We start from the raw sequence: 25,148 nt of genomic DNA, 5'->3' as shown, positions 1-25,148 counted from the left end.
GCAACGGATGATCCAGCAAATTTTACAAGATCGTGTGTAAAAGACGCTGACAACCAATTTATTTTCACCCGGAAATGTCAGACCATAGCAAAATTCACCGCTTGCCTTATGTTAAGCGATGGTTACACTGGTACGTATCGCCTCATTACAGGTTTCTATGGTTCAGCTGATTTATCGACAAATTTCCAGAAATAAATGGATTTCACAATAATCGGTATAAAAAATTCCCAGTTTTTCTTGTATGATGTCTTAATTGTTAGTTGAGGATCACAAGAGGACTATCCAAAAATAACCCGTATATATCTTTAAAAACTTCACTAAGATAATCTTTGCAATAATCTTCCCGATTGTCACTTTGTATGAACAGAAACTGAATGGCTGGGATATAAATTTGTTCCATCTGGAATATCAATACTTGAAACAAAAATATAAGCATTTCTAAATCATTCAGCACCTTAAATTATTAAAGATCTAAAATTAAACTTAGCTTCGGTACATTATTTAGAAAAGTTTATTCCGAATTCTCACAATTAAGTCACCCATTACATCGACACATAAAAAAAGTTTGAATTGAATGATATTTTGGAAACTATTTTTTTGTCAACTAAATTGAACTTTCAGTAGTTGTTGAGGCGGTTGAAGAATTTAAACATAATGAACTCGGAAAGTTTTCACCATAAAAAAATGATCATCTTTATTATCATTCTTGAAGAAATCTTTCAAATAAATCATCTCCACAGCCGTTAATACCGAACAAAGCATGAAACCGTCAATTTAGTATTTGACACCGAGATTTAAAAAAAAATCCCTTCGATAGAAAATTTTTAAATGCCAAACATTAACAATTGAATAGACACGACACACTAAAATATCAAATGACAAGCAGCGGGTGCAACAGCATAATATACAACACTGGATTTAAAAGATTTCTACAATCATTTGGGTTACACACGGAAACGTCAACCCATTGCAATTTTTACCGCTTGCCATACTGTAAGCTGTGGGTACACTGCTACATTACGCCTGATTACAGGTTTCTATGGTTCAGCTGATTTGCCGACAAATTTCCGGAAATAAATGGATTACACAATAATTGGATTAAAGAATGCCAATGCTTCTTGTATGATATCATGATTGGTAGTCGAGGATCACAAGAGGAGCATCCAAAATTAATCCATATATATCTTAAAAAGACTTGACTAAGATAGTCTTTGCATTAATCTTCCCGAAGATCACTTCGCTTGACGAGATACTGAATAGCTGGGATACTAATTTAATCACTCTCGGATATCAATACTACCAAAACCAAAACGTCAGCATTTCTAAATCTTTCAGCATCTAAAAATGTTTAACAATTAAGTTCAAACTTAGCTTCAGCACATCATTGAGGAAAGTTTATTCCGAATTCTCCCAATTACTTCACCAATAACATCAGCACATTATGAAAAAATGTTTGAATGAAATGATCATTTAGAAATTTTTCCAACACATTAGGAATCACTTTGCAAAAGCAACAAAACACACACTAAAATCTTAACTTGAAAACCCGGATCAAATCCTATGTTTCTGGCTGTATATTAGGTGCAGGATTTACCTACACAATAGTGTACGCTTTGTATTAGAACAACGTTCACCTACACAATGGTATACAGTAGCCTTCGCATGACCTTTCCCTAACAACCGGAAAGGACATCTAATGTCATTTGAATGGGAATATTAGGAGTTGTTCAATCGGGGGAATATTTTAAATTTAATCTTTTTGGAAATTTTAACAAAAAAATTGATCGTCTTTATTATCAGCCTCGGAAAGAAATAATTCAAAAAAATCTTCTCCAGAACAAGTTGGGTTGATCGTTTACTACCGTTTGATTTTGCCGTTAAACACGTTCCAGACGCAAAAAAGCTGGTGCCAAAATATACTCTGCCACAACTAATTCAGCAAATAAATTTTATAGCTAAATTTGACAAAGAGTTTCCATTTGCCACAATTAGCCGCATTTGTGACGCAATCACACTTGTATAAAAGATTTCTCCTAAGTGATTGTTCCAATCACAGCAGATTAACGCAGTAAAAAGCGAACATTCAACTCCTGCCACTAAAAGTCCAAACACTTTTATTTGCTTTTTGTTAGCCACCGCACAACTCACTTGATTTTTTCAACTCTGCAAACGCAGCACTACTTCGGTCAAAGACGATCATTACAAACAGATTACTCGTTACTCTCCCTACAATCCCTGCACGTGTGACTTTCCAATCAACGCCTAACTAAGACTTCAACATGAAAAGGACTTCAATGAACCAGTTGTCACTCGCTACTGAGCTTTCTCATGATGAAATATTTAAGAAAAAATTAACACTGATATTCACTAATTTGCTTGAAGTTTTATTGTCTATAGCGGACAATCCGGAAGCCAGTGTGGCAAAAAACATCGAAGTATGGACTAAACAGGTAGAAAGCCACGCTATTGCAACAATTGTTCAAAGATTTGCTGTACCAATGAATAACAAAGAGTACAGTTGAAGTATTAATAGAAGTAAACGCAATGACCAGGGTACAAGTGCCAAAAGTTGGACCTAAAATTTGGACCCACCGCACAAGTCAGTCGACCTTTTTCAACTTCGCAAACGCAGCACTACTTCAACCAAAGACGTTACTCTCCCTACAATCCCTGAACGCGTGACTTTCCAGTCAACGCCTCTAACTAAGACGTCAACGTGACAAGGACTCCAAAGAACCAATTATCACCCACTGCTGAGAAGTCCCATGATGAAATATTTAAGATTAATTTATCACTGTTATTAGCCAAAATGCTTTAGGTTTTTTGTCTATAGCGGACAATCCGGAAACTAGTGTGGCAAAAAATAACCTCAGCGTATGGTATGGACTAAAGAGGTAGAAAAACACGCTATTGCGACAAATCTTACAAGATTTGCTGTCCCAATGAATAACAAAGAGTACATTTGAAGTATTATTAGAGTAAATGCAATGACCAGTGTACAAGTGCCAAAAATTGGACCCAAAGATTTTGGATTATGGAACCGCATTAATGCAATTACACCCGAAATATTATCAATGAAAAAAAGAAGGACAAAAAAGTGTTGCCCTTTTTTGCTTCAGCTGGCTACGTTCATAAAGCTGTGCCTCCCATGGTCTGATCCAAGTTCGGTTGCACCAAAAATCCAGGAGGTGATAAACAAAGCTCAGTCGTAAGAAAATGAAGATCATCACGTTGTGCATTATAACGGACAAAAGCCCAACGAAGCGCGGATATCAACAGATGATAAGTGAGTGCATAGTTCGATAGGCATTTGAAATCATAATGCGGAAAAATCTACCGAACAGCCGCGATGAAGCGGATGCGTTGAAACAGCGTAGTCGCAATAATTACAGATGGGCTAGAGATACTGTGAAAGTGAACTTTAGGAAGGTAAAATAGAACATTATAATTGTCAAGCTTTTTATGTCCTTTATAGACATATTGCAGGAGACCTTCTTCTGATCCTGGACTAACAAATATCATATAATCCAGGAAACACTAGGAAAATTTTAAATCAATTAATGTTTAATCAGTTACTTTCTGGAAAGCTGCAGGCATATCAGCTTAACCTTTGATACCTGTAATGAACTGATAAGTACCCACGGTTTCGCTCCCTAAGTGTCATTTTTACAGGTTCTCTAACCCATCTGTAAATTTGGCGATTACGCTGCTTCGTCGTTGCTAATTTGTAGATTGCCCGCATGGTAATTTCAACTTCGTGGTGATCTATGCAGTGGCTTATCATCTTTTTGTTAATTTCCTGTCTTTGTTGAAGGTGCTGCACTTTTTTTGCATATTTTGATTCAATTCTCAACGTTTCTACACACCACAGGCCATCAGAAGCGTAGCCGAATTCTATCGAGAGTCTATTGTAGAGCAATTTGTTTCTCCGTTATTATCAACTTCTACAGTTGTTCGAACACTTTGCGTTTTGCAACCTCTGGTACAGTGATGAACTCTAGGTGGCCATCCTTGACAGTAGTTTACGAATTTAGTATGAAGAAAAACCCCATATCATCATCAGTTTTCACAAACGTTCCATAATCCAAGGACTTTGTGTCCGATTTCCGGCACTTGTTACCTGGTCCTCGCGTTTACCCTAAAAAATGCAGTTGTACTGTTTGTTTTTCATTAGTACAGCAAAAAAAAATTTGCAATAGCTGTGCTTTCTGTCTAATTAGTCCTTACTTCGAGGTTCTTTTTCGCCACAATTTCTTCCGGATGATCCGTTATGGACCACAAAAATTCACGCGCTTCTCTCAAGTTGTTTACGGCTGTATCTAAATTAGTTGGAGGCGGCTAATTCCTGTTGGTGAAATCTCCTCGGCCTTTTTTTTCGAGTTTTTTTGTTTGTTTGATGAGAGAGGGTTTCCGCGTTGCCGTGCTGTTCACCAAGCCAAAGGATGTCCTAGAAAAACCTTTGTAAAAATTGGACCCTTTTGCTTGTCATTCTTCCAACATAATGGATAAAAGCCACTGCAAACTCCCGTGATCAATTCAGAGTGTGAAGGGGATGTCCAATAATCTGAAAAAACTACTCCTATGTACTATAGTTAGTTGTTCCCTCTTGATAATGCCGTTTTTCAATTTTGTTTGGGCCAGTGTTCTTATGATCAATGAAAGACATTGGATCATTTTCACTTTTGTCCAGTTTGGATATAACAGCAGCAACTTTCTATCCTGTCCCGGAACTTGCACTTGTAAAAATCTCAATTCGTGATTTTAGAAAAGTCAATTCGTAGATTCGTCGACTTTGTGACTGCTTTTGTTCATTCACAAAATCCGAGTTTTGTTCGAGTCAAACCGTGTAGCAGAACTGGTTCTGCTAGTAGCGTCTTATATAAGCAGATTTTTTTGTACTGTGATGCAGCATTGGAAAAGCGTCTCTCTCTTGCAGGCTTGTTTGGGATTAGCAATGTATGATGGAGCAAATACCGTTTTTTATGTCCCTTTCACTTCGTATATACGCTTGTTGATTGCTGCGCATAGGTTGAATGCGTAATTTTCAGGCTCATATGGTCTTTGTTTGTATCAACTATTTGGTAAATCCACGTATTGACGCTATAATTTTGAATCCATGTCTCCTGCCCACACATCGATAACTTGCCGTATACATAAGGGCTGCTTCCATACTTCTCCGTACCAATTTGTCACACTCATATTCTTGAATCGCGGTCAGTGATCGTTTTGCGTTGTCTTCATTTCTTTACGTTCAAAATTGCACTGAAATTCAATGATTTGGACAAACGTTTTCTCTATTTCTTTGTTTTTCTTCGGTCTTCTTCATGTCGCTGTCCCTTGAAAGCTGAAAATCCTTCATGAACAAACGCCCGTCCAATTTGCTTTTTAAAACTACAATCTGAACAGGCCAGTCTTTATCTTTGTCATCAACAGAGAACCACTACTTCTTTGTGACCTTGAACTAGTTTGTCTTGTGTCATTAATACTGTTAAGCGCAATTGCAGACCCCCAGTTTCCTGTATTTTTAAGCGCTTCCAGAATGTTGGAAAAATTAAGCAAGAATTTGATCAGACCTGATGAATTGCGAGACTTCAGCAGTTGACTTGTTTCGCGTATACTATCTAACTGTACATATATGATCAAATGATGCCTTCCAAAATTCCTCTCTAGAAGGCGTTCTGCAGCACAAAAGAACTATCCAGAACAAAACAATTCCAGGAACTGTTGATGTCGCCTGGCCTGTCAGTTGAGTTTTCAGTTGGCTCATGTTCTGTGAGTCCGTCGTCACGTCTGATCGGTCTCTGATCCACTGTATCAATGGACATACTAGACCAATATGGCCCCTGAACATGGTTTCTATCGAAATTTTTTAAATTTCAATGTTCGTTACTTTTAGCTGAATAACAACTGCTGTATCGCAAATCAGCTCTGAGGGAAATGTCTTGGTATTCAACGCTCGATGAGCAATAGCGAGGAATTTGATATTGTGAGAAGACTATTCCTTTTCATAATACGTGTTTTTTCCAAGCAAACCAGTGATCAATCTAGTTTTAAAGTATGTCGTTTATTACTCACAATCAGAGATGTTTCTCTTTTTTCGGGTCCAGTTGAAGGGCAAATTTTCTCTAGCTTCAGTTGATTGGGAGCGATCATTGTTATTTGTCTGTGGTTGTTTTTATCACTTTACGATCTAGATCTTTTTTCAGTATTGGATGCGTTGCCTTCATTGTTGGTTGCGTGATTTTGCTTATATATGATACCAATGAAAGTCCAAAACTGCTTTGCCCTCTTTTGCTTATATTAAACGGTCTTCCACAAAATCCTTATGTAAGGTACAGTTTTTTTCGACGATGCAGTTGATTGGATATCTCTGCCTTTAGAAAGTGAGCAGTCTGTTGATGAATAACTCTTAGTCTTTTTGGGTCGATAAGAGTAGTCGACTATTTGTAGGAAGCCTTCAGTTTAGGTTAACTTCTTCCGCTAAAACCTGGAGATCTTTTTGTACGGGATTTATGCTGGATAATGCCGAACAGGTGTTGTTCAAAACCTGCTGATTATGCTCAAAATTTTTGGTTGCTGTTCTTTTTTTGCTTTGCTGATTACCTTAAGCAGGCTTCGCAGTTCAGTTTATTTATGGATTTGCTTTATTCGATTAACATCGCTGGTTTTTTGAATGTTCATTTGCCTGATTTTTGTTGGATGGAGCTTCTGGCGTTTTTATTTCATCAATTTGTCTTCTAATGCCAAATTTGTAACAGCTGCTCTCCTCTCAATGACAAGGAAAACTTTACACCAGTCAGTTCGTTGCACTGTTCTCAAATCTGTCCAGATATTTTTTCTTTCTGCACTGTTTCATTCACTATACTGTAGATAACCGTTTTTTGTTTGTTGACAATCAACTGGTCCCAGTAACTAATCATTAAGCTTTGCTGTTTCACTATTTCTTCATTTCAATTAGGCCAAATCTAATGTTTTAAACATAATAGTTCACGAGTTTAAGAACCATAGCTACTACCGCTATTTGATGTTAAAATAGACAACAATTGGTAGGCTGCATTGGTGAGGCCACCTTTCGGATGTTATAGCCAATTTTAAAAAATGGAAACAAATTTTTTTGGTGAAAATTTCTCTAAATATAATATGTAACTTGAGGAAACTTGGCAGTGTACAACAATATTATACAAGTAACCTTCCGAAAAGAAGAGCTGCATCGGTTGAATGATATTAAAGAAATAGAAAAGTTTTCTTTCAGATTTGAATGTTATGAAATAATTTCAACGAACAGAAACTGTTTCCCAAGCGGCATGAACAACAGATTTCTCTGCACAAAGGTCAACGAGTTTGTAATGATTTTTGCTACTTTTTAAGTTCTATTTATTCTGCTTGAATTGTCATTTCCGAATTTATTTTGGTGCTTAGCACTCTGTCACTATATGATGCCCTGCACTCTGAATTAGAGCAAATTTTGAAAAGTAACTAAATTAGCAGTTCAAATTTGGTATCTCGTACTCCATTGGAGCTCCATTTGTTGTAATAACTGATTCAATATCGTATTTCAAGAATAATTGATTTTGATGATCTTTTGTTAATGTTGATGTAATTTGAATTTGAGTTCCATTCATTGCTTGCTGATCACGTACTAATATTACTTACAAAATCTAAATCTAAAAATTGTTTACTAAATCTAAATTATTCAGTAAAACTAGTTATAATTACTAAAATTTTAGTCGATTTCATAATACGTTTGCTTTTTAATACTTATTTGTATAGTTGTTTTAGTTTATGAACTTGAACCAACTGCTGGATCTTGGATCACCTACTTATGTAAAATAATCAACGACGCAAGAATTCAGCAAGATCATTTTGTCAGCAAAACCAACTATAGAAAATATTTGATTGCTTACAATTATACGTTTAATGTTATTGAATTAACCGCGAAAGTGTTACCTTGTATTTGTAAATCTTGTTTGAATTAACCTTGTTATAAATTATTCGCGTTTTTAACATTTTAGCCTCCTCCTCCAGCGTATTATTCAGATAACCTATAACCCCTCAATCATGGTAAAAATACCATAAAAGGGGCTATAATTTCATGCTGGGTGGGGGTTGCTATAATCTGAAAGAACCATTTATTCACCTAGTCATTCGAATACTGCCTGACTCAGGCATATTTGTTTTGCTTTGCGCACTTAAGGCTATGCAATAATTATTTTCGTCCTAAATTGCGTCTATTTTTCTATCCTACACCAATTGCAAACTAGGGTCAATTTCGATCCTGGATTGATTTCTTAGATTGGACTACATTACTGCTACTACAGCAATAATTACCGCGTTGCCTTCTTCAAGAATACTAATAAAAGGCTAAGCTCTAGTTGTTCGGCAGGTTTGGCCTTGAGTCAATTAACAGCCCTTCCTATTTGGTACCGCTAACCTGTAAATTTTGTCGTATTCTCTGGCATTTTTTAGGTTTGAGTTTTTGCTTTTAACTGACTAAAGACGTTGAGTTTTGCAGCTCAGAATTCTATAACCCAAGAGGTTTGGATAATCGCAGCCAGTTATACATTTCTTTAAAAAATGTTTCCTTTTGTCCATAATTTGTCCATTCACTACCCATCCTAACTACGTTAGAGCAGCAGAAAGCTAGCGACTTTTTCTTATTTTGTGTTCCAATGGGTTTTGCTGCTCAAAAAATCTTGACCAAGGTCGATGCCAAGTTCCATCGAGCTGAAACATTGTTCGGGAAAATACTCAAATGACTGAAGATTTGCTTCAGTTCATTGTAGTCCCAGTTTACGTTTCCCCGTGAGAATGAGAGATGTGCAAACGCTTCGACTGAAAAAAAAATTTTTGAGTGTAGTTCCTTTTTTGCTTTAGGTGTTTTGTTCCATCAAGGCTAGCTGCGTTAAGCGTTGCATCGGCGCCTTGTACTAATTTCTCTTGCATATTTTGATCAATAAAACATTCCATTGATACACTATAGTTTGTGTTCAACTTTTTACCAACGCTCTTTATTGAGACAAGAGTTCTCTGTGGAAAGCTTTTTATTCTTAAATACCCTAGTTGATTGCTGCGCATTGGTTGAATGCTTGATTTTCTCGCTCATATGGTTTCTGTCTGTATCAACCAGTGGCGCTTTTGGTAAATCCATGTATTGACTCTACAATTTTGAATCCATGTCTCTCGCCCACACATCGTTAACTTGCCGTTTACATAAGGGCTGCTTCCATACTTCTCCGTACCAATCATTCACACTCGTTATCCTGAATCGCGGTCAGTGATCGTTTTGCGTTGTCGTCATTTCTTTACGTTCAAAATTGCACTGAAATTCAATGATTTTGACAAACGTTATCTCTATTTCTTTGTTTTTCTTCGGTTTTCTTCATTTCGCCCTCCTTGAAAGCTGAAAATCCTTCATGAACAAATGCCCGTCCAATTCGCTTTCTAAAAATACAATCTGAACAGGCCAGTCTTTTTCTTTGTCATCAACAGAGAACCATCACGTCTTTGTTACCTTGAGGTAGTTTATCTTGTGTCATGCGCGGTTGCAGATCCAAGTTTGCTGTATTTTTAAGCGCTTTCAGTGTGTTGAAAAAAATAAGCAAGAATTTGATCAGACCTGATGAATTGTGAGATTTCAGTTGACTTGTTTCGCGTAGACTATCCAACTGTAAATATATGATCAAATGATGCCTTCCACAATTCCTCTCCAGAAGAACTATCCAGAACAAACCATTCCAGATACTGTTGATGTCGCCTTGCCTGTCAGTTGAGTTTTCAGTTGGCTCATTTTCTCTGAGTCCGTCGTCACATCTTAAAGGTCTCTGATCCACTGTATCAATGGACATACTAGACCAATATGGCCCCTGAACATGGTTTCTATCGAAATTTATTCAATTTCAATGTTCGTTACTTTTAGTTTAATAACAACTGTTGTATCGCAAATCAGCTCTGAGGGAAATGTCTTGGTCTTCAACGCTCGTTCAGCAATCGCGTGGAATTCGATATTGTGAGAAGATATTCCTATTCATAATACGTGTTTCTTCCGAGCAAACCAGTGATCAATCTAGTTTTAAATTATGTCATTTATACCTCCCAATCCGAGATGTTTCTCTTCTTTCTGGTCCAGTTGAAGGGTGATTTTTCTCGAGCTTCAGTTGATTGGGAGCGAACAGTGTTATTTTTTTGTGGTTGTTATCATCACTTTACGATCTAGATCTTTTTTCAGTAGTAGATACGTTGCCTTCATTGTTGGTTGCGTGCTTTTGCTTATATATGAAGCCAATGAAAGTCCAAAATTGTTTGCACTCTTTTGCTTAATTTATTTTGTCTTCAACAAAATCTCCTGTGTGGGGTACAAATTTTTTCGAGGATGCAGTTGTTTGGGTATCTCTGCCTTTAGAAGGCAAGCAGTCTGTTGATGAAGAACCTTTAGTTTTTTTGGGTCGATCTGAGTAGTCGATTATTCGTAAAATGTCTTCAGTTCAGATTAACTTCTTCCAGTAAAGCCTGTAGATTTTTGTCCTATGGGATTTGTGCTGGATGATACCATACAGGTACTGTACAAAAACTGCTGGTTATGCTCAAAACTCCAGGTTGCTCTTCATTTTTGCTTGGCTGATCACCTTAAAGCAGCCTTTGCAGTTCAGTTTAATATCGATTTGCTTTTTTCGATTCACATCGCTGGTTTTTGGTTGTTCATTTGTCTGATTATTGCTGGATGGAGCTTCTGGCGTTTTTTTCAGCAGATTGAACAGCAATTTGTCTTCCACTGCCTAGGTTGTAACAATTGCTCTCCTCTCAATGACAAGGAAAACTTTACACCAGTCAGTTCGTTTCATTGGTTTCAAATCTGTCCAGACTTTTTGTCTTGCAAATAGTTTTTCTGAACTGTTTCATTCACTATACTGTATATTACCGTTGTTTGTTTGTTGACAATCAATTGATTCCAATAACTAATCTTTAAGCTTTGCTGTTTAATAATTTCTTTACTTCATTGGGGCAAAAAGCTAATTTTTCAAACATCATACTCCACAAGTTCCAGAACGATAGCTACTACCGCTGTTTGATGTTAAAATAAGCAAAGATTGGTCAGCTGCACTGGTGGGGCCACCTTTTGGATTTGATACGCAATCTTAATAAATGGACACAAAGCTTATTGGTGAAAAATTCTGTAAGTATGAACTGAAACTTGAGGAAACAGCAGTGAACAACAATATTATACAAGTAACCTTCCGAAAAGAAGAGCTGCATCGGTTGAATGATATTAAAGAAATAGAAAAATTTACCTCAGAATTAAATGTTATGAAATAATTTAAACGAACAAAAACTGTTTCCCAAGTGGCGTGAACTACAGACTTCTTTTGTTTCTCTGCACAAATTTACGACAAAGTCAACGAGTTTGTAATGGTTTTTGCTACTTTTTAAGTTCTGTTTATTCTGCTTTTATTGTCATTTCTCATTTTATTTTGGTGCTTACCACTATGTTGTTGTTGTTGTGACTTTTCGGCATCAAGCCGAGGGGATTGCTCCCATAAGTTTTGGTCTTGATTCAACTATCTTCTGCAATCGGCGCAATCACAGAAAATGGTCCATGTACACACTACTCTTTCGTTGAAGTTCAACATCAGACGGTCCCACATGAAAGACAGAATACGTCTTTTGAGTCCCAAAGGCTGGGAAAAGTCTATCTCTTCAGGCAGATTGTTGGCAACTTTGGCAGTTCGAAAGTAAAAGTTCTCTCTGAATTTCTCGGTTTTCAGTTTTGGAAGTTTGAATAATCTGCTTTTAACCCTGCCATATTGGTGTTCATAGGTTTCTATCAATGGAAATGCGTTTTCTTTATCATGGTACAGTTTAGACAATAGAAGTAAATCATTGAGTTGCAGAAACATAGGAAGCGGAAGTAATCTTATGGATACCATGTTTTCAAAGTACGATGCATTCCTATAGCCCGTTATCCACTTCAACGCACGTCTTTGAAAGCATTCCATTAGTCTCATACTTCTACGCGATGGGTGCCAAGTGCTTGAAGCAAAAGTATTCAAGGGTAGAATTCGGGATTTGTAAGCACAAATTTTCACTCTCGTTTCCATATTCTTCGATAAATTTCTTTTCAGAAAACCAAAAGTTCGATTAGTTTTCGCAAGCCTAGGCTCGAGGTGCTTTGCCGCTTTCAGGGTACCTGTAAACTGCATTCCCGAGTCAGTCACCTTTGTGGGTTGCTCTAATGTAGTGTTATTCGTCGTAAGGCTGAGGGACTGTCCCTTAAATGCTATATGACAACATTTTTCAGCAGCAAGTGACATTCTGTTCCTGGATAATCAAAGTGAGATTCTGTCAACTTCTTTTTGAATTTTAATGGTTGCTTTTGTCAATAAGCAAGAACTTTGCGTCATCCGCATACAGATATGGGGTGCTGGATATCAAGGAAGTTGGCAAATCATTTATGAATATGCAGAAGAGTAAGGGGCCCAAAATGGACCCCTGCGGAATACCACTTGATACTTGTAGAAGGTCCGACCTGACACCATCACATCTCACGAACTGTTTACGGTTATATAAATAGTCCTTGAGAAGACTAAGTACACACCCGCCCACTCCAATTCTCCTTACTTTGATCAACAATTCAGCATGCGGGACCTTGTCGAATGCTTTTGAGAAGTCGGTGTATAAGGAATACATCGACTTTGGGTTTCCTTCCAACGCAACTTGAACGTCGTTCAAGAAACAGAGCATGTTCGACACAACGGATCGTTTTTTCATAAATCCATGTTGACTGGTTGTTAAATGATCCGAGAACTGCTTTTCGATCGGATCATACATACATCGTTCGAGTACTTTCGAAACTAAAGGCAGCAATGTCACTGGTCTGTAATTTTTGACACTTGCTCTGCAGCCTTTTTTATGGATGGGCGACACAGCTCCAATTTTCCAACAGTTCGGGATTTTTCCTAATCTTTTGATGTTCCTAAAGGTTGCGCTCAGAAATAGACTGAGCGGTTCAGCCAGTTGCTGCAAGAAACAGGCGGGAATGTTATCTGGACCTCGAGTTTTTGAGACATCAAGGTTTGTTAAAATTGATCTTATTTTTGAGCTGACATCAAAATTCATAAGGGTTGGTTCCGGAAGGTCATCGGCTACCATGTCTTCGGTCTTCTCAGAAAATACAGACTGAAAATACCTATTTAGCAGATCTACTTTCTGTTGAGTGGAATCGGCAGTGTCACTATATGTCACTATATGATGCCCTGCACTCTGAATTAGAGCGAATTTTGAAAAGTAACTATGGTAGTGGTTCAAATTTGGTATCTCGTACTCCATTGGAGCTCCATTTGTAATAATTGATTCGATATCGTATTTCAAGAATAATTGATTTTGATTTGTTAATGTTGAGGTAATTTGAATTTGAGTTCCATTCATTGCTTGCTGATCACGTACTAATATTATTTACAATATCTAAATCTAAAAATTGTTTACTAAATCTAAATTATTCAGTAAAACTAGTAATAATTACTAAAATTTTAGTCGATTGCATAATACGTTTGCTTTTTAATACTTATTTCTATAGTTGTTTTGGTTTATCAACTTGAACCATCTGCTGGATCTTGGATCACCTACTTATGGAAAATAATCAACGGCGCACGAATTCAGCAAGATTATTTTGTCAGCAAAAACAACTATAGACAATATTTGATTGCTTACAATTATACGTTTAATGTTATTGAATTAACCGCGAAGTGTTACATTGTATTTGTAAACCTTGTTTGAATTAACCTTGTTATAAATTATTCGCGTTTTTAACATTTTAGCCTCCCTCCTCCAGCGTAGTGGTCAGATAACCTATAGCCCCTCAATCATGGTAAATATACCATAAAAAGGGGGCTATAATTTCATGCTGGGGGGGGGGGGGGTGCTATAATGTGAAAGACCCACTTATTCACCTAGTCAAGCGAATACCGCCTGACTCAGGCATATTTGTTTTGCTTTGGGCACTTAAGGCTATGCAATAATTATTTTCGTCCTAAATTGCGTCTATTTTTCTATCCTACACCAATTGCAAACTAGGGTCAATTTCGCCCCTGGATTGGATTCCTTAGACTACACTACTGCTATAACAGCAATAATGACCGTGTTGCCTTCTTTAGGAATACTAATAATAGACGCAGAGGGGTAGGAATTGTCAATTAAAATTAAAATTGATTTGAAAAACGAACGTTTTCGAACAGCGTTCACCGTCAGGTGTAACAATCGAATGAAAACTTGTCTGTGACTCTATCTATTGAGTTCTAAGAATTGAGTTAAAATAACGAATAGGTTTGAGCGTCTAACAAATAATAGGTTGAATCCTCTACTGTGAGTGTTTACGCCACACCCTGGGAGGTGATTTCAACTTGACGCCTTTTTAGCGTCTAATAATTGCCCCGATTAATGTTATAAGACGTCAGTTTCTTGAGCTTTGAATATGTCACCGAACAGGAATTTGCAAAAGGATGCGACTTGGTCGTCATGATTTACGTGTTTGTTGCAATATCACTTGGATATTGATCAAAGACGCGGAAACATATTTCAGTATGAGTTTTTATAATCACAACTATTATGATGTAATAATTCATTTAAGATTCAGATAATGGCGCTTGAATTTAACGACACGCTTTGTAGAGAGCGTCTGAAAATGTTCTACAACCATTGGCGCACTTCAGAAATGAAAACTTGTGATGCGATAGCTGTTGCAGTTGGTAAGCTACGAATCTGAAAATATTAACTTAATAATTCTAGCAAAATGCCTGGTACTCTCACAATATACATAGTTATGTAAATGAATTTGAGTGCCCTCGAACGAAATTTGAAGTAATTATTGGACTCGTGTATTTCTTTTTAATGCAAAATTTGCGCTCAACCGTTTTTGTTCTAGAACAATTTTCGCTTTCAAGTGTCTTCTATACGCTTGACTTTATTTTTTGTGCTATCTCAATTGCTTGGGGGCATTTCCCATTCTAGCCCCCCATCAAAATTATAGCCCCCCAGAATGGTATAATAACTATGACGGGGCTGCAATCATGGAGGTCGCGGTTTCGAACCCCTATGAGGGCGGTGTGTTGTTCACCCATAAAAAAATTCTAAGCGAACATCCCTTGAATCAAATGTCTCACCGCCTGTTGTTCGAGAGCAATTCATCCAACGTTATCATACGTTAGTTTATGTTTAATTGCTCTTAAAAGAAGTTTGTACCAATTAAATTAGTCCTGTCGGCCTTTTTTAGTGCAATTTTTCGCTTGACCGATTTTTCGTCTCACGCTTTTGACTTTTCGTCTTCAAAAACGGTATAAACAGGTAGCGCCCAACGGGCATTAAGTGCTCTTAGAGCTTTTCAGCTCTGTTTCAGCTCAAACTGTTGTGACTTATACTTATGTTGTGAAGGGCGGTTCTTGGAGGTTGAAGACACCCCCTCTGTTGACCACCCCCCCCCCCCCCCCCCACTATTGTCCCCCCCCCCACCCTACTGTTGCCACCCCACCCTAATGTTGCCCCCCAACCTTACTGTTGCCCCCCATCAGCCCCCGGTGCAACCCAAGGCCCACGTGGCTAGCAACTGACGAACAACCGCTTGCTGAAAACGCAAATTAATACTATTTTGCAATTTTTTTCAAGCTTTTTGAAAGTTTTTGACATTTTTTGTTTTTTATCAGCCCTAAGTGTCAAAGAAGCTCCTTTTGGTTTTAATAATAATGCATAGTTTCTAGTGGTAATGGAATGGTTGTAACATTTTGACATCACGAATTTTAGCATTATTTGGACAAAACGTGCAACTTTTTGAGGTTTGATAAAAAGTTACTGACAAGTTTTTATTGGCCATGGAATAGTTTTTCAACTTTCTAATTTCACCAATTTTAGCAATTTTTTGATAAAACTTGCTTTTTCATTTTTTTTGAAAATTTTTGTCTTTTAGGTTTTTTAGCCTCAAGAGCCAAGGAGACTCCTCTGGGGTTTGAAAATAGGTTACTGTATATTTTCTAGATTAAATGGAATGTCTTGCAAGATTTTAACATCACGAATTTAAGCTTTTTTTTTTACAAAACTCGCAATTTTTTCAATTTTTTGACATTTATTTTCATTGTTCAGGTTTTTTGAGCCTCAAGGGTCAAACCTCAAGGGTAAACCTCTGTTAGGGTTTGATAATAATTTATTGGAAAATTTTTGTTGGTCATGGATTAATTTTCAACTTCTTAATATCACAACTTTTACCAATGTTTTTTTAATAAAACGCGCAATTTCTGTTGTTAAATTTTTTGTCATTTTTGTTTTCCTCTAGCCTCAAGAGCCACGGAACTTCCTCTAGTGTTACGGCATAGTTTATAGATGTAATGAAATATTCTTCAAGATTTTAATGTCAAGAGTTTCGGTAATTTTTTAAAATATTTGTAATTTTATGTTTTTGAATTTTTTCGGCAGCAGAGGCCATGGGACCTCCTACAATGTTTGATAATAAGCTGCTGTATAGTTTTTAGTGTTAATGGGATGGTGATCAACTTTTTAATGACTACAGTTTTTCATTTTTGGATAAAATTTAAAATGTTTATGTTCCCAGTGTATGTTCCCAATGTATCTTTATGAGCCTGTGAAACTATTTGAGGCTTGAAACAGGGATACCGAATAGTCTCTTGAGACAATTAAATGGTTCTTAAGATTTTAATATCTTGAATTTTAGTAAGATTTTGTTAAAATTTGCAATTTTCTCCAAAATTGTAATATTTGGTCCTTTTCTGAGTTTAAGACTATTACTGGCCTACAAAACTTTTCAAGTCTCGGCGATGGGTTACTTGACAGAATTTTGAGACAAAAAATTGTTTTGAACATTTTTTACTGTGAAGTTGAAAACTTTTTTAATTTTAACTTCAGTTTTTTTCTGTATGATTTATTTACTAACAAGGCTAGAAAATTAGAAGTTGCAGAATCGAATTCCATCATGAAAAATATTCCTGTCTTTCTTTCTGTCGGTTAGGGTTCCTTTCGTTCTCTTTCTCGTTACTGTTTTATCTTTCTCAGTCTATCTCTATCTCTCTCTTTTTGTTGATGCCGCACTTCAGCTGCAGTTATGTGGCGTAATGTCATCTTCTCTGATCCTCATTAACAATGAGTTATAGTAGAATTGTTTTTTAAAGTAATAATTGACTTAATGGTCACTTTTTAGGAGATCATTGTTAATTGCTCTGAAAAGCAATTTGTAGCAAATAAATTAGTCCTGTTGTTCTCTTTTATGCAATTTTTTGGTTGGCCGTTTTCCCGTCTGACCCATTTGACTTTCGTCTTCAGAAACGGATAAAGAGGTAGCGCCCAGATGTCACTAAACCGTGGCTAGCTGCTGACGAAGGCAACCGCTGGCCGGTCGTTTGAGAGCAATTCACCCGACGTTAGTCGGTTATGTTTGTAATTGAGAACGATTTTAATTAAATGCTGTCAAAAGTTCTTTGCATCGGGCAGAAAAACAGTGATAAGCCAGAACATTTGTAAAAAAGTCGTGAAACTTATTTCAAAGTCTCGTGCTTCTGCTGCAAACAATAATTTCCATTAATGAAACAATTACATCTGTATTTGGAAAATTCGCCAGCTCCACTCGGAGATTATTGATGGCAAAATTCGGCTCCGCAAAACCTGCAGCAAATTTTGTTCAATACCTTGGCCTAGGTTTAAACAAAATTTGTCATAATTATGTCTAAAATTATACTCAAACGTATACTTGCATACTTATATTTTGCTTTGAGGATATTCAATCGAACGAACATGATTGTTTCCTGTTTAGGGACTGGCGACGACCTTGTTTACTGCAAATCGAAATCAATGCAAGTTTGGTTGTTTGGATACGAAATCACGGACACCCTGATTGTTTTTGGGAGAAATAAGGTGTTCATTCTAACTGGCAAGAAAAAAGTCGAATTTTTGAGCCCATTGCAATCAAATGAAGATGAAAATTTGCCTCAAATTGAACTAATCGTTCGAGAAAAGGGTGATAATAAAGTTCATTTTGACAAAATTTTTGAAACTTTAGAAGGCGGCGAGAAGAAAACCCTCGGAACCTTTGTTAAAGATACTTTTGAGAGTGAGTTTATCAAATCGTGGGAAAAAGCTGTCAAAGCAACAACATTTGAGAAAGTGGATCTCTCGAAAGAAACTGCTAATTTGTTAGCCGTGAAAGATGAAAAAGGCCAGGAAATGCTGAAGAAATCGAGCGAATTAACGTCCGTGTTCTTTACCAAGTATATTAAAGACCAACTGGTGTTTTTAATTGATAAAGACAAGAAAATTAAACATTCAAAATTTTCAGAACAAATCGAGCAAGCTAGCGAAGATAAAAAGAACTTGCAAGGCTATGATCCTTCGGAGGTAGATTCATGTTTTCCGCCCATTATTCAAAGCGGTGGGAAATTCCAGCTGAAATTCAGTGCCGAAAGTGACGAGAGGAATTTAGCCTACAATGTAATAACAATACAATGTGGGTTAAGGCTCCTGAGCTATTGTTCATGCTTAGTTCGAACCTTTATGGTAAACCCAACAAAAGACCAAACTGAAATTTACGATCTCTGCTGCGAGGCTCTTGACTTGATCATTACCTCCTTAGTCCCTGGTGCTAAATTTTCTGACGTTTGCACTAAAGCTATTGATTTTGTACGAGGTAAAAAGCCTGAACTTGTTCAGAAGCTGACAAAAAATTTTGGGTTTGTCACTGGTATTGAGTTCAGAGAGGGTCAGTTGGTTCTCAATACAAAAAGTGAAGCTAAAGTTACGAAGGGAATGTCGTTTGTGGTGACTGTTGGGTTTGAGAATCTGAAAAATAGGGACGCAAAAAGCAGTTCGGATGAAGTGTACGCAATATTTGTCGGAGATACGGTTGTTGCTGCTGATGACAAAGGTGCAACTGTTTTAACAACTGCCAAGCGGAAAGCGAAGAATGTATCAATACACCTTAAAGATGACGACGATGATGATGATGACGACGGTCAAAAGGTCGAAGAGGTGCTGAGCACCCGAAGGGCGAAGGCTGCAGTTTTGCAGCAACGAACGCGCCAAGAAGAAAATGCCGATGAAAAACGAAAGCAGAGGCAGCGAGAGATATCGAGGCAGTTGAACGAGCAAGCTAAACGGCGGTTGCTCGCACAGAAAGCGGATAAGAAAGACGAAGGTTCGAAGCGGAAAGTGCAGAGCTCCTACAAGAACGCCTCGAACTTACCTTTCGGGGAACCGGAAGTTCGAACGATGAAATTGCATGTTGATCGAAAAACTGAAAGCTTAATTTTGCCTATCCAGGGTATCGCGACACCCTTTCATATTTCTACTATTAAAAACATCAGCTCGGCTGTAGAAGGCGAGTACACCTACTTGCGTATAAACTTTTTCCATCCCTCCGGATTTTTAGCCAATCCTACTCAAGGTGATTTGAGCAGCTTTTTCATTAAGGAAATCAACTATCGAGCCTCGAATATAAAAAAGGCGGGCGAATCAATGGCTCCCAGCTCAAACTTGAACAATGCGTTCCGAATGATAAAAGACGTGCAGAAGCGATTCAAAGCTAGAGAAGCTGAAGAAAAAGAGAAGGAAGGAATTGTTAAGCAGCAAGATCTTGTCATAAATCCCACCAAAGGAAACCCTAAATTGAAAGATCTCTACTGTCGGCCCACTTTGTCATCTAAAAAACTGCAAGGATCTCTGGAATCACACACTAACGGGTTCAGGTATACCAGTATGAACGGAGATAAAGTCGACATTTTGTTCAATAATATAAAAATTGCCCTTTTCCAACCTTGCGATAAAGAAATGATCATTGCCCTGCACTTTCATTTGAAGAATGCTCTAATGATTGGAAAGAAAAAGCACTTAGATCTGCAATTTTTCACCGAAGTCGGTGAAATCACGACTGACCTTGGCAAAAGTTTCACCCGTGATCGAGATGATGTTTATGAAGAACAACAAGAACGTGTGTTGAGACATAAACTGAAAAGTGCGTTTAAAAGCTTCATCGATAGAGTTGAACAGCAGACAAAAAATCAGGTGGAGTTTGAAGTACCCTTTCGGGAACTGGGGTTCTTTGGAGTACCTCATAGATCTACATGCTTTCTGCAGCCGACTAGCAGCGCTCTTGCAAACGTAGTTGAATGGCCGACCTTTGTCGTGGTTTTGGAAGAAGTTGAACTTGTTCATTTCGAGCGTGTGCAGTTTCAGTTGAAACATTTTGACATGGTGTTTATATTCAAAGACTATTTCAAGAAACCAGCTATGGTTTCGTCAATTCCAATGCAGTCCATTGACGCAGTGAAAGATTGGCTGAACTCTTGTGACATCAAGTATACTGAGGGGTTGCAGTCCCTGAACTGGGCCAAGATTATGAAGACTATCACTGACAATCCAGAGGCGTTTTTCGCGGATGGAGGTTGGGAATTTTTGGAACCCCAGGAAGAAGAGTTAGATGTTGACGATGACAGTGAGGTCGAGGATGAAACGTTCAAAGTCAGGTTAGCATATAATCATATAGATCTCGACGAGCTCCTATAAAAAGTTTGGCCCCTGATGGTCTTATTTTCGATTACAGGCTCTCATTCAGAATCTCCGTCATCAATTTCAACTGCGGTCTACAGAATAGTTGCCGGAGAAAGTGACTTCAAAAGTGCAAAACGTGCTGCTAAGAAATTTGACACTGAGTTAACCAAGCGATTTCTAATGAACTCTTACGCTTCTAAGGGGGTGTTTGCATTGAAAACTTTTTTAGCGGGATATAGACTGTCAATCAATTTATCGATAAGTATCTTACCCGTCATTGAGAGCGATTTAACCGAACTCGGTCGTTTTATTATTTGTTATTTTTGGTATTAGGTCCTTTATTTGTGTTGCAATTCTTTTTTAAAAAATTCCAGTATATTGCTCTGTTCTAAACTTGTATTTTTTCTCCAAATTAGAGTTTTGCTCGGTACGAACATTCAAAATTCCTGCGATTGTAGACTTCCGAATTGAACGAACATTGAATTTTCGTTATCTGCATGCTGATTTCTCTCAACTTCCTTTTCACGCGTTCAGTTAATTTTTCCCTGATTTTTACTTTTCTGTCTTTAAAATGTTCTGTCTTTGATTTCGATGTTATTTGATGTATGATATAGCTGAGATGTTGATAGCGTTCTATTGTTGATAGAAGTTCTATTGTGGGTGTTTTGTTTTTAATGTCTCAAGGGCAGTTTGTTGCAGTTATTTAAGTCACATTGGACTTTTTGCAATCTTTTTTTTTTCGTTGTGTTGATTTGATGTTTCCTGGTCGGGAACGGGGTAAGCTAGTAAAACCTTGTAAGAGCTTAAAGATGCTGTACACTTCATTGGAGAGTTGGTTTAGGTTTCACCGAAACTGCTAGCGTCTTGAATTTTGTCTTTTGAATAAAATTTTGTACGCCATTTTTTGTTGCGTTCTTTTCAGCTGGAGCTACCTGGGAGTTTTTGAATTAGTTTTTCATTAATAGCCGCCGTTAGCGTCTCAACGGCTATTATTTAGGTGCTCCCCTTTTTTACAATTAGAAAAAAATTCGATTGTATTGGTGCTCTTTTTTTCCAATCCAAAGGATTTTAATTGAATTTGTTCTGTTTTACAATCCGAAGGATTTGTCTTGTATTGGTGCACTGACTGTTTATATGACCTAGATACTGTCTCTTTTAATAAAATATCAATCTTTTGTGCCCGTTTTTTGTAGTTTTTATTAGTGTTTCTTAGTCTCATTAATGACGGGTCTTATTGGCTCTCTAATGAGGCCTAATAGAAGAGGCCTATGAAATAGTTTCGATTAATATCCGAGTTTTTACTTTTTTACAACTGTTTTCAAAAAGTAACTGATTTTTTTTAAATATTGTCCTGTTTTGAAGGTGTTTTTGTTGTGTTATCATGTAGTTTCTTAATGATCGTTCTCATGGTTTGATTTTTTAAGTTTAGGTTTTGGTTTCAAATTTTTTAATTGATTAATTGCTCTCAAACAAAGTTTGAAGCATTTATATTAGTCCTGTCCTCAAAAATGGGATAAACAGGTAGTGCCCAGTGGGCATTAAGTGCTCTTGGAGCCTTTCAGCTCATTAGTCGTCATGTATGCGATTCACAGAATCTTTTTTGGAGACTTATGGTGCGAAGGGCGGTTTTAGAGATTGACTCACCCCACTGTTGTCACCCCATCAGCGCCCCGGTGCAGCCCCCCCCCGCTGCGCTCACGTATGCCCCTTCAATTAAGCTAAAGCTAGCCTCACTAAACCTTGCCTAGCTACTGACGAAGTCAACCGGTCGTTTGAGAGCAATTCGCCCGATGTTAATAAATTGTTTTTTTTTTTGGAATATGAAATCTTGTTCTGTGTTGAATGTCTTGGCTTGATGTTGCTGAAAAATTTGCGCTATCAGGTCCTTAGTTAATTCAATGCTTTGGATTGTAATTCGGGACATGTCCGGCTTTGTATTTTTGATTTATTCTATTATTTTTCGTTAACTTTTGTCTGAAAACGGAATAAACAGGTAAAGCACAGTAGGTATTGTTTCATTATTCATTAGAGTCCCGTAGCCGGTTTTAATAGTCTATTATGTTCTTAAGTATATTAGTCTATTCTGAAGTTGCTTGGTGGAACTAAAATTTTTGGACCCCAATTTTTGGAGATTTTGTTGAACGGGTCTTTAATGACTTGGGTCCTAGGCCATAGAGGCCTTGGACAATATAGATTTTATTTTAATTTGTTTTTTAAGGTAGCTGTATTAATAATTTGTACTTATTTAGTCAATTTTGTATTTTTCTCCCAATTTTTTTGAAAATGTTTGTCATATTTTGTCTTTTTCGACTACTAGGGGCCAATGAAAGTTTTTTAGACTTTTGCTTGTTATTGGGTAAATTTGGCAGGACAAAATTGGTCGTGAGTTAATAAGCTTCAAGAAAAGCAACTTTTAAAATTTTCGGATTTTTCTTGTTTTTGCCTCAGTTTGTCTATAATGTCTGGCCAGCTTTCTGCTCAACTGCTATGCATTTTTTGGTGAGTTTGTCTGTAAATGAATTGGTTTTGAAGTTTAACTGCCAAGTAAATTAGACAATTGTTCGAATTTTTTGGTTACTTATGCTTTTGAGCTTGCGTACATTCTTACTCTTTAGTCCATTTGGGCTCTACATGGTGCTTCTGAGGATATGAACCGAAGAATCTTCAGTATTGCTGATTTCTTTTTTATTATTGATGTTTTACCTGTCTATGTTTGTCTCCTGTTCTTGGGTTTTGAATTTTATCGGCTGTATTTGAGAATTGATCAAATATGTGTTTCCGCGTGTGGCTATCAATTTTTCTTCACTCAATGAAGATTTTCTTAGATGGCTAATGTTCTGAGTTTTTTGCTCTTCTATTTGGAATCATTGATACCAAAAAATTTACAATTTACGTGCCAATAGGTTTATTTTTCTACAATTTCGTGAACCAATTTTTGTCTCTTTGGTTTGTAATGTTCAATTGGTCTGCTTGTAAAATAAGTGATTTTATAGTATTTCATTCATTTCTTTGGATTGTAATTCAGGACTTGCCCTGCCATATTTTAATTGTTTTTACCTGTCGATCACATTTCTCGATTTACTTAATCGATGACTTTCACGTTTGGCTCACCTCTCGGACTGCTTTAACCGAAAGGAATCTAGAACTCCCGGCAAATTTACTCATTTAGGTTCAAGGTCGGGAAACGGCATGAGCCAATGAAACCTGGCAACTAAGACGTAATGTTTAAAGACTTAATGCATTATTATCGAACTTTCTTAGAGTATACTGTTAACTGGCATTAGTATAAATAATAGTATTATTGTTCTCCAATTTAGATGCTGAGTTGTTTATATTTATCTGATCTGATGAAACTGCAGAAAAGAATCAGAACACTTTTTGAGACTTCGAAAATTATTAAACTGTCACTAGTTTTTCTCTTTGTTTTTTTGAACTATTTTAATCCCAACGGCGGTCAGTGGGGTCAACGGCGGCTATTTTCTGGCGCTCTTTCGGCGAGTTTTTTGGGTTTTGTATTTTATCGGCTGTATTTGAGAATTAATCAAAACTGTGTTTCCGCCTGTGCATATCAATTTTTCTTCAATAGCAGTTCTATAAGGACTACCGCAACTATCGTCTGAACACGGTGGTAAAAAACACGATTGAGGGGGGATGAGGGGGAGGCAAAAGGGGAATAGATCCGTTTTCTCATTTCAATGCAAAGAAAAATGTGGGTTTTTCGATTTTTCCGCAGTCGTGAAAAATCGCACCAGCAGGCAATCAAAGGTGCTTGCTTCAACTGTTCATGCTCACGAAAAGGAGCTGTAAACTTGTCCTGGAAAAATGTTTTCCCTGATATATAACGCGTCACTTTCCCTGAACCAAGTTTTTGTTTCCCTAGCTTAATTTCTTGCGCTGTGATAAGTGGTTTGTGCAGTCTAAAAAGATATGGCTAGCTATTACTATGATCAGTTTTGTCGTGTTGTACATATCTATGAGGCAAATTATTTATCATGAAAAAATTGCTTTCTTTAAGATGCCTTTAAAGTCAGTGTGCTGATAACACAACTGGGCCAAGAAATTTTTTGAGGCGTGAATACCATTATAATGGTCGAAAAGAAATGAATTACTGGCGAAGATGTGCCACCTAGATTAAAATTTTGAAGTGTTTTTTCTTGTGTTATGTAGTGATGATGGGGATGCTGGAGAGGAGGAGAGCAGCAGTGGCGGCTCAGATGAAGACTACTCAGGGGAGGACGAGGAAAGTGAGGGAGAGGAGGAGTTGGGAAGTGACGAATCCAGTGGTATGTTCACTACACCTAACACGATTTTAATTGCTCTCGAACGAAGTTTAAAGCAATTATTGTAAATGTGTCCGTTTTTGCTTATGCAATTTTTGCTTGGCCGTTTAAGACTTTTCGAGTGACTTTGACGCCCTTAAATTTTTCGTTTTGCGTCATATAAATTTGTCTCTCTTTCACAAGTGTCAGTAGCTAAACTCAAATGGCGACAGTTCACTAATAAAAGTCAAATCAGAAGTGAGTAAAATTTGGTGTAATTTTTAATAGCCGCCCTCATCTTCTCAGCCGGCTATTATAGCGCTCCTAATTTTTTTACAATTCAAAGAATTTGAATTGTATTGG

At 37.2% G+C, this 25,148-nt stretch overlaps 2 protein-coding genes across 2 annotated transcripts in view; one reads left to right on the top strand and one right to left on the bottom strand.

The window, feature by feature from the left end:
• The window catches only part of LOC142344868 (uncharacterized), a 577,092-nt gene that overhangs the window by 224,723 nt on the left and 327,221 nt on the right, over window positions 1-25,148 (bottom strand). The gene's annotated exons all lie outside the window — the stretch shown is intronic.
• LOC142344858 (FACT complex subunit SPT16-like) overlaps window positions 1-25,148 on the top strand; it is a 120,506-nt gene that overhangs the window by 69,661 nt on the left and 25,697 nt on the right. Inside the window, exons 2-4 of the mRNA XM_075396892.1 lie at window positions 14,618-14,735; window positions 17,798-20,501; window positions 24,694-24,809. Of these exons, the coding sequence (XP_075253007.1) occupies window positions 14,627-14,735; window positions 17,798-20,501; window positions 24,694-24,809 (2,929 nt within the window). The 5' untranslated portion in view covers window positions 14,618-14,626. The remainder of the gene's footprint in view (window positions 1-14,617; window positions 14,736-17,797; window positions 20,502-24,693; window positions 24,810-25,148) is intronic.

This window comes from Convolutriloba macropyga, chromosome 8, assembly GCF_964194025.1.
Source record: "Convolutriloba macropyga chromosome 8, txConMacr16.3, whole genome shotgun sequence".
NCBI lineage: Eukaryota > Metazoa > Xenacoelomorpha > Acoela > Convolutidae > Convolutriloba > Convolutriloba macropyga.
The sequence above is the reverse complement of the archived record's forward strand: the minus strand, read 5'-3'. Positions and strand labels throughout refer to the sequence as shown.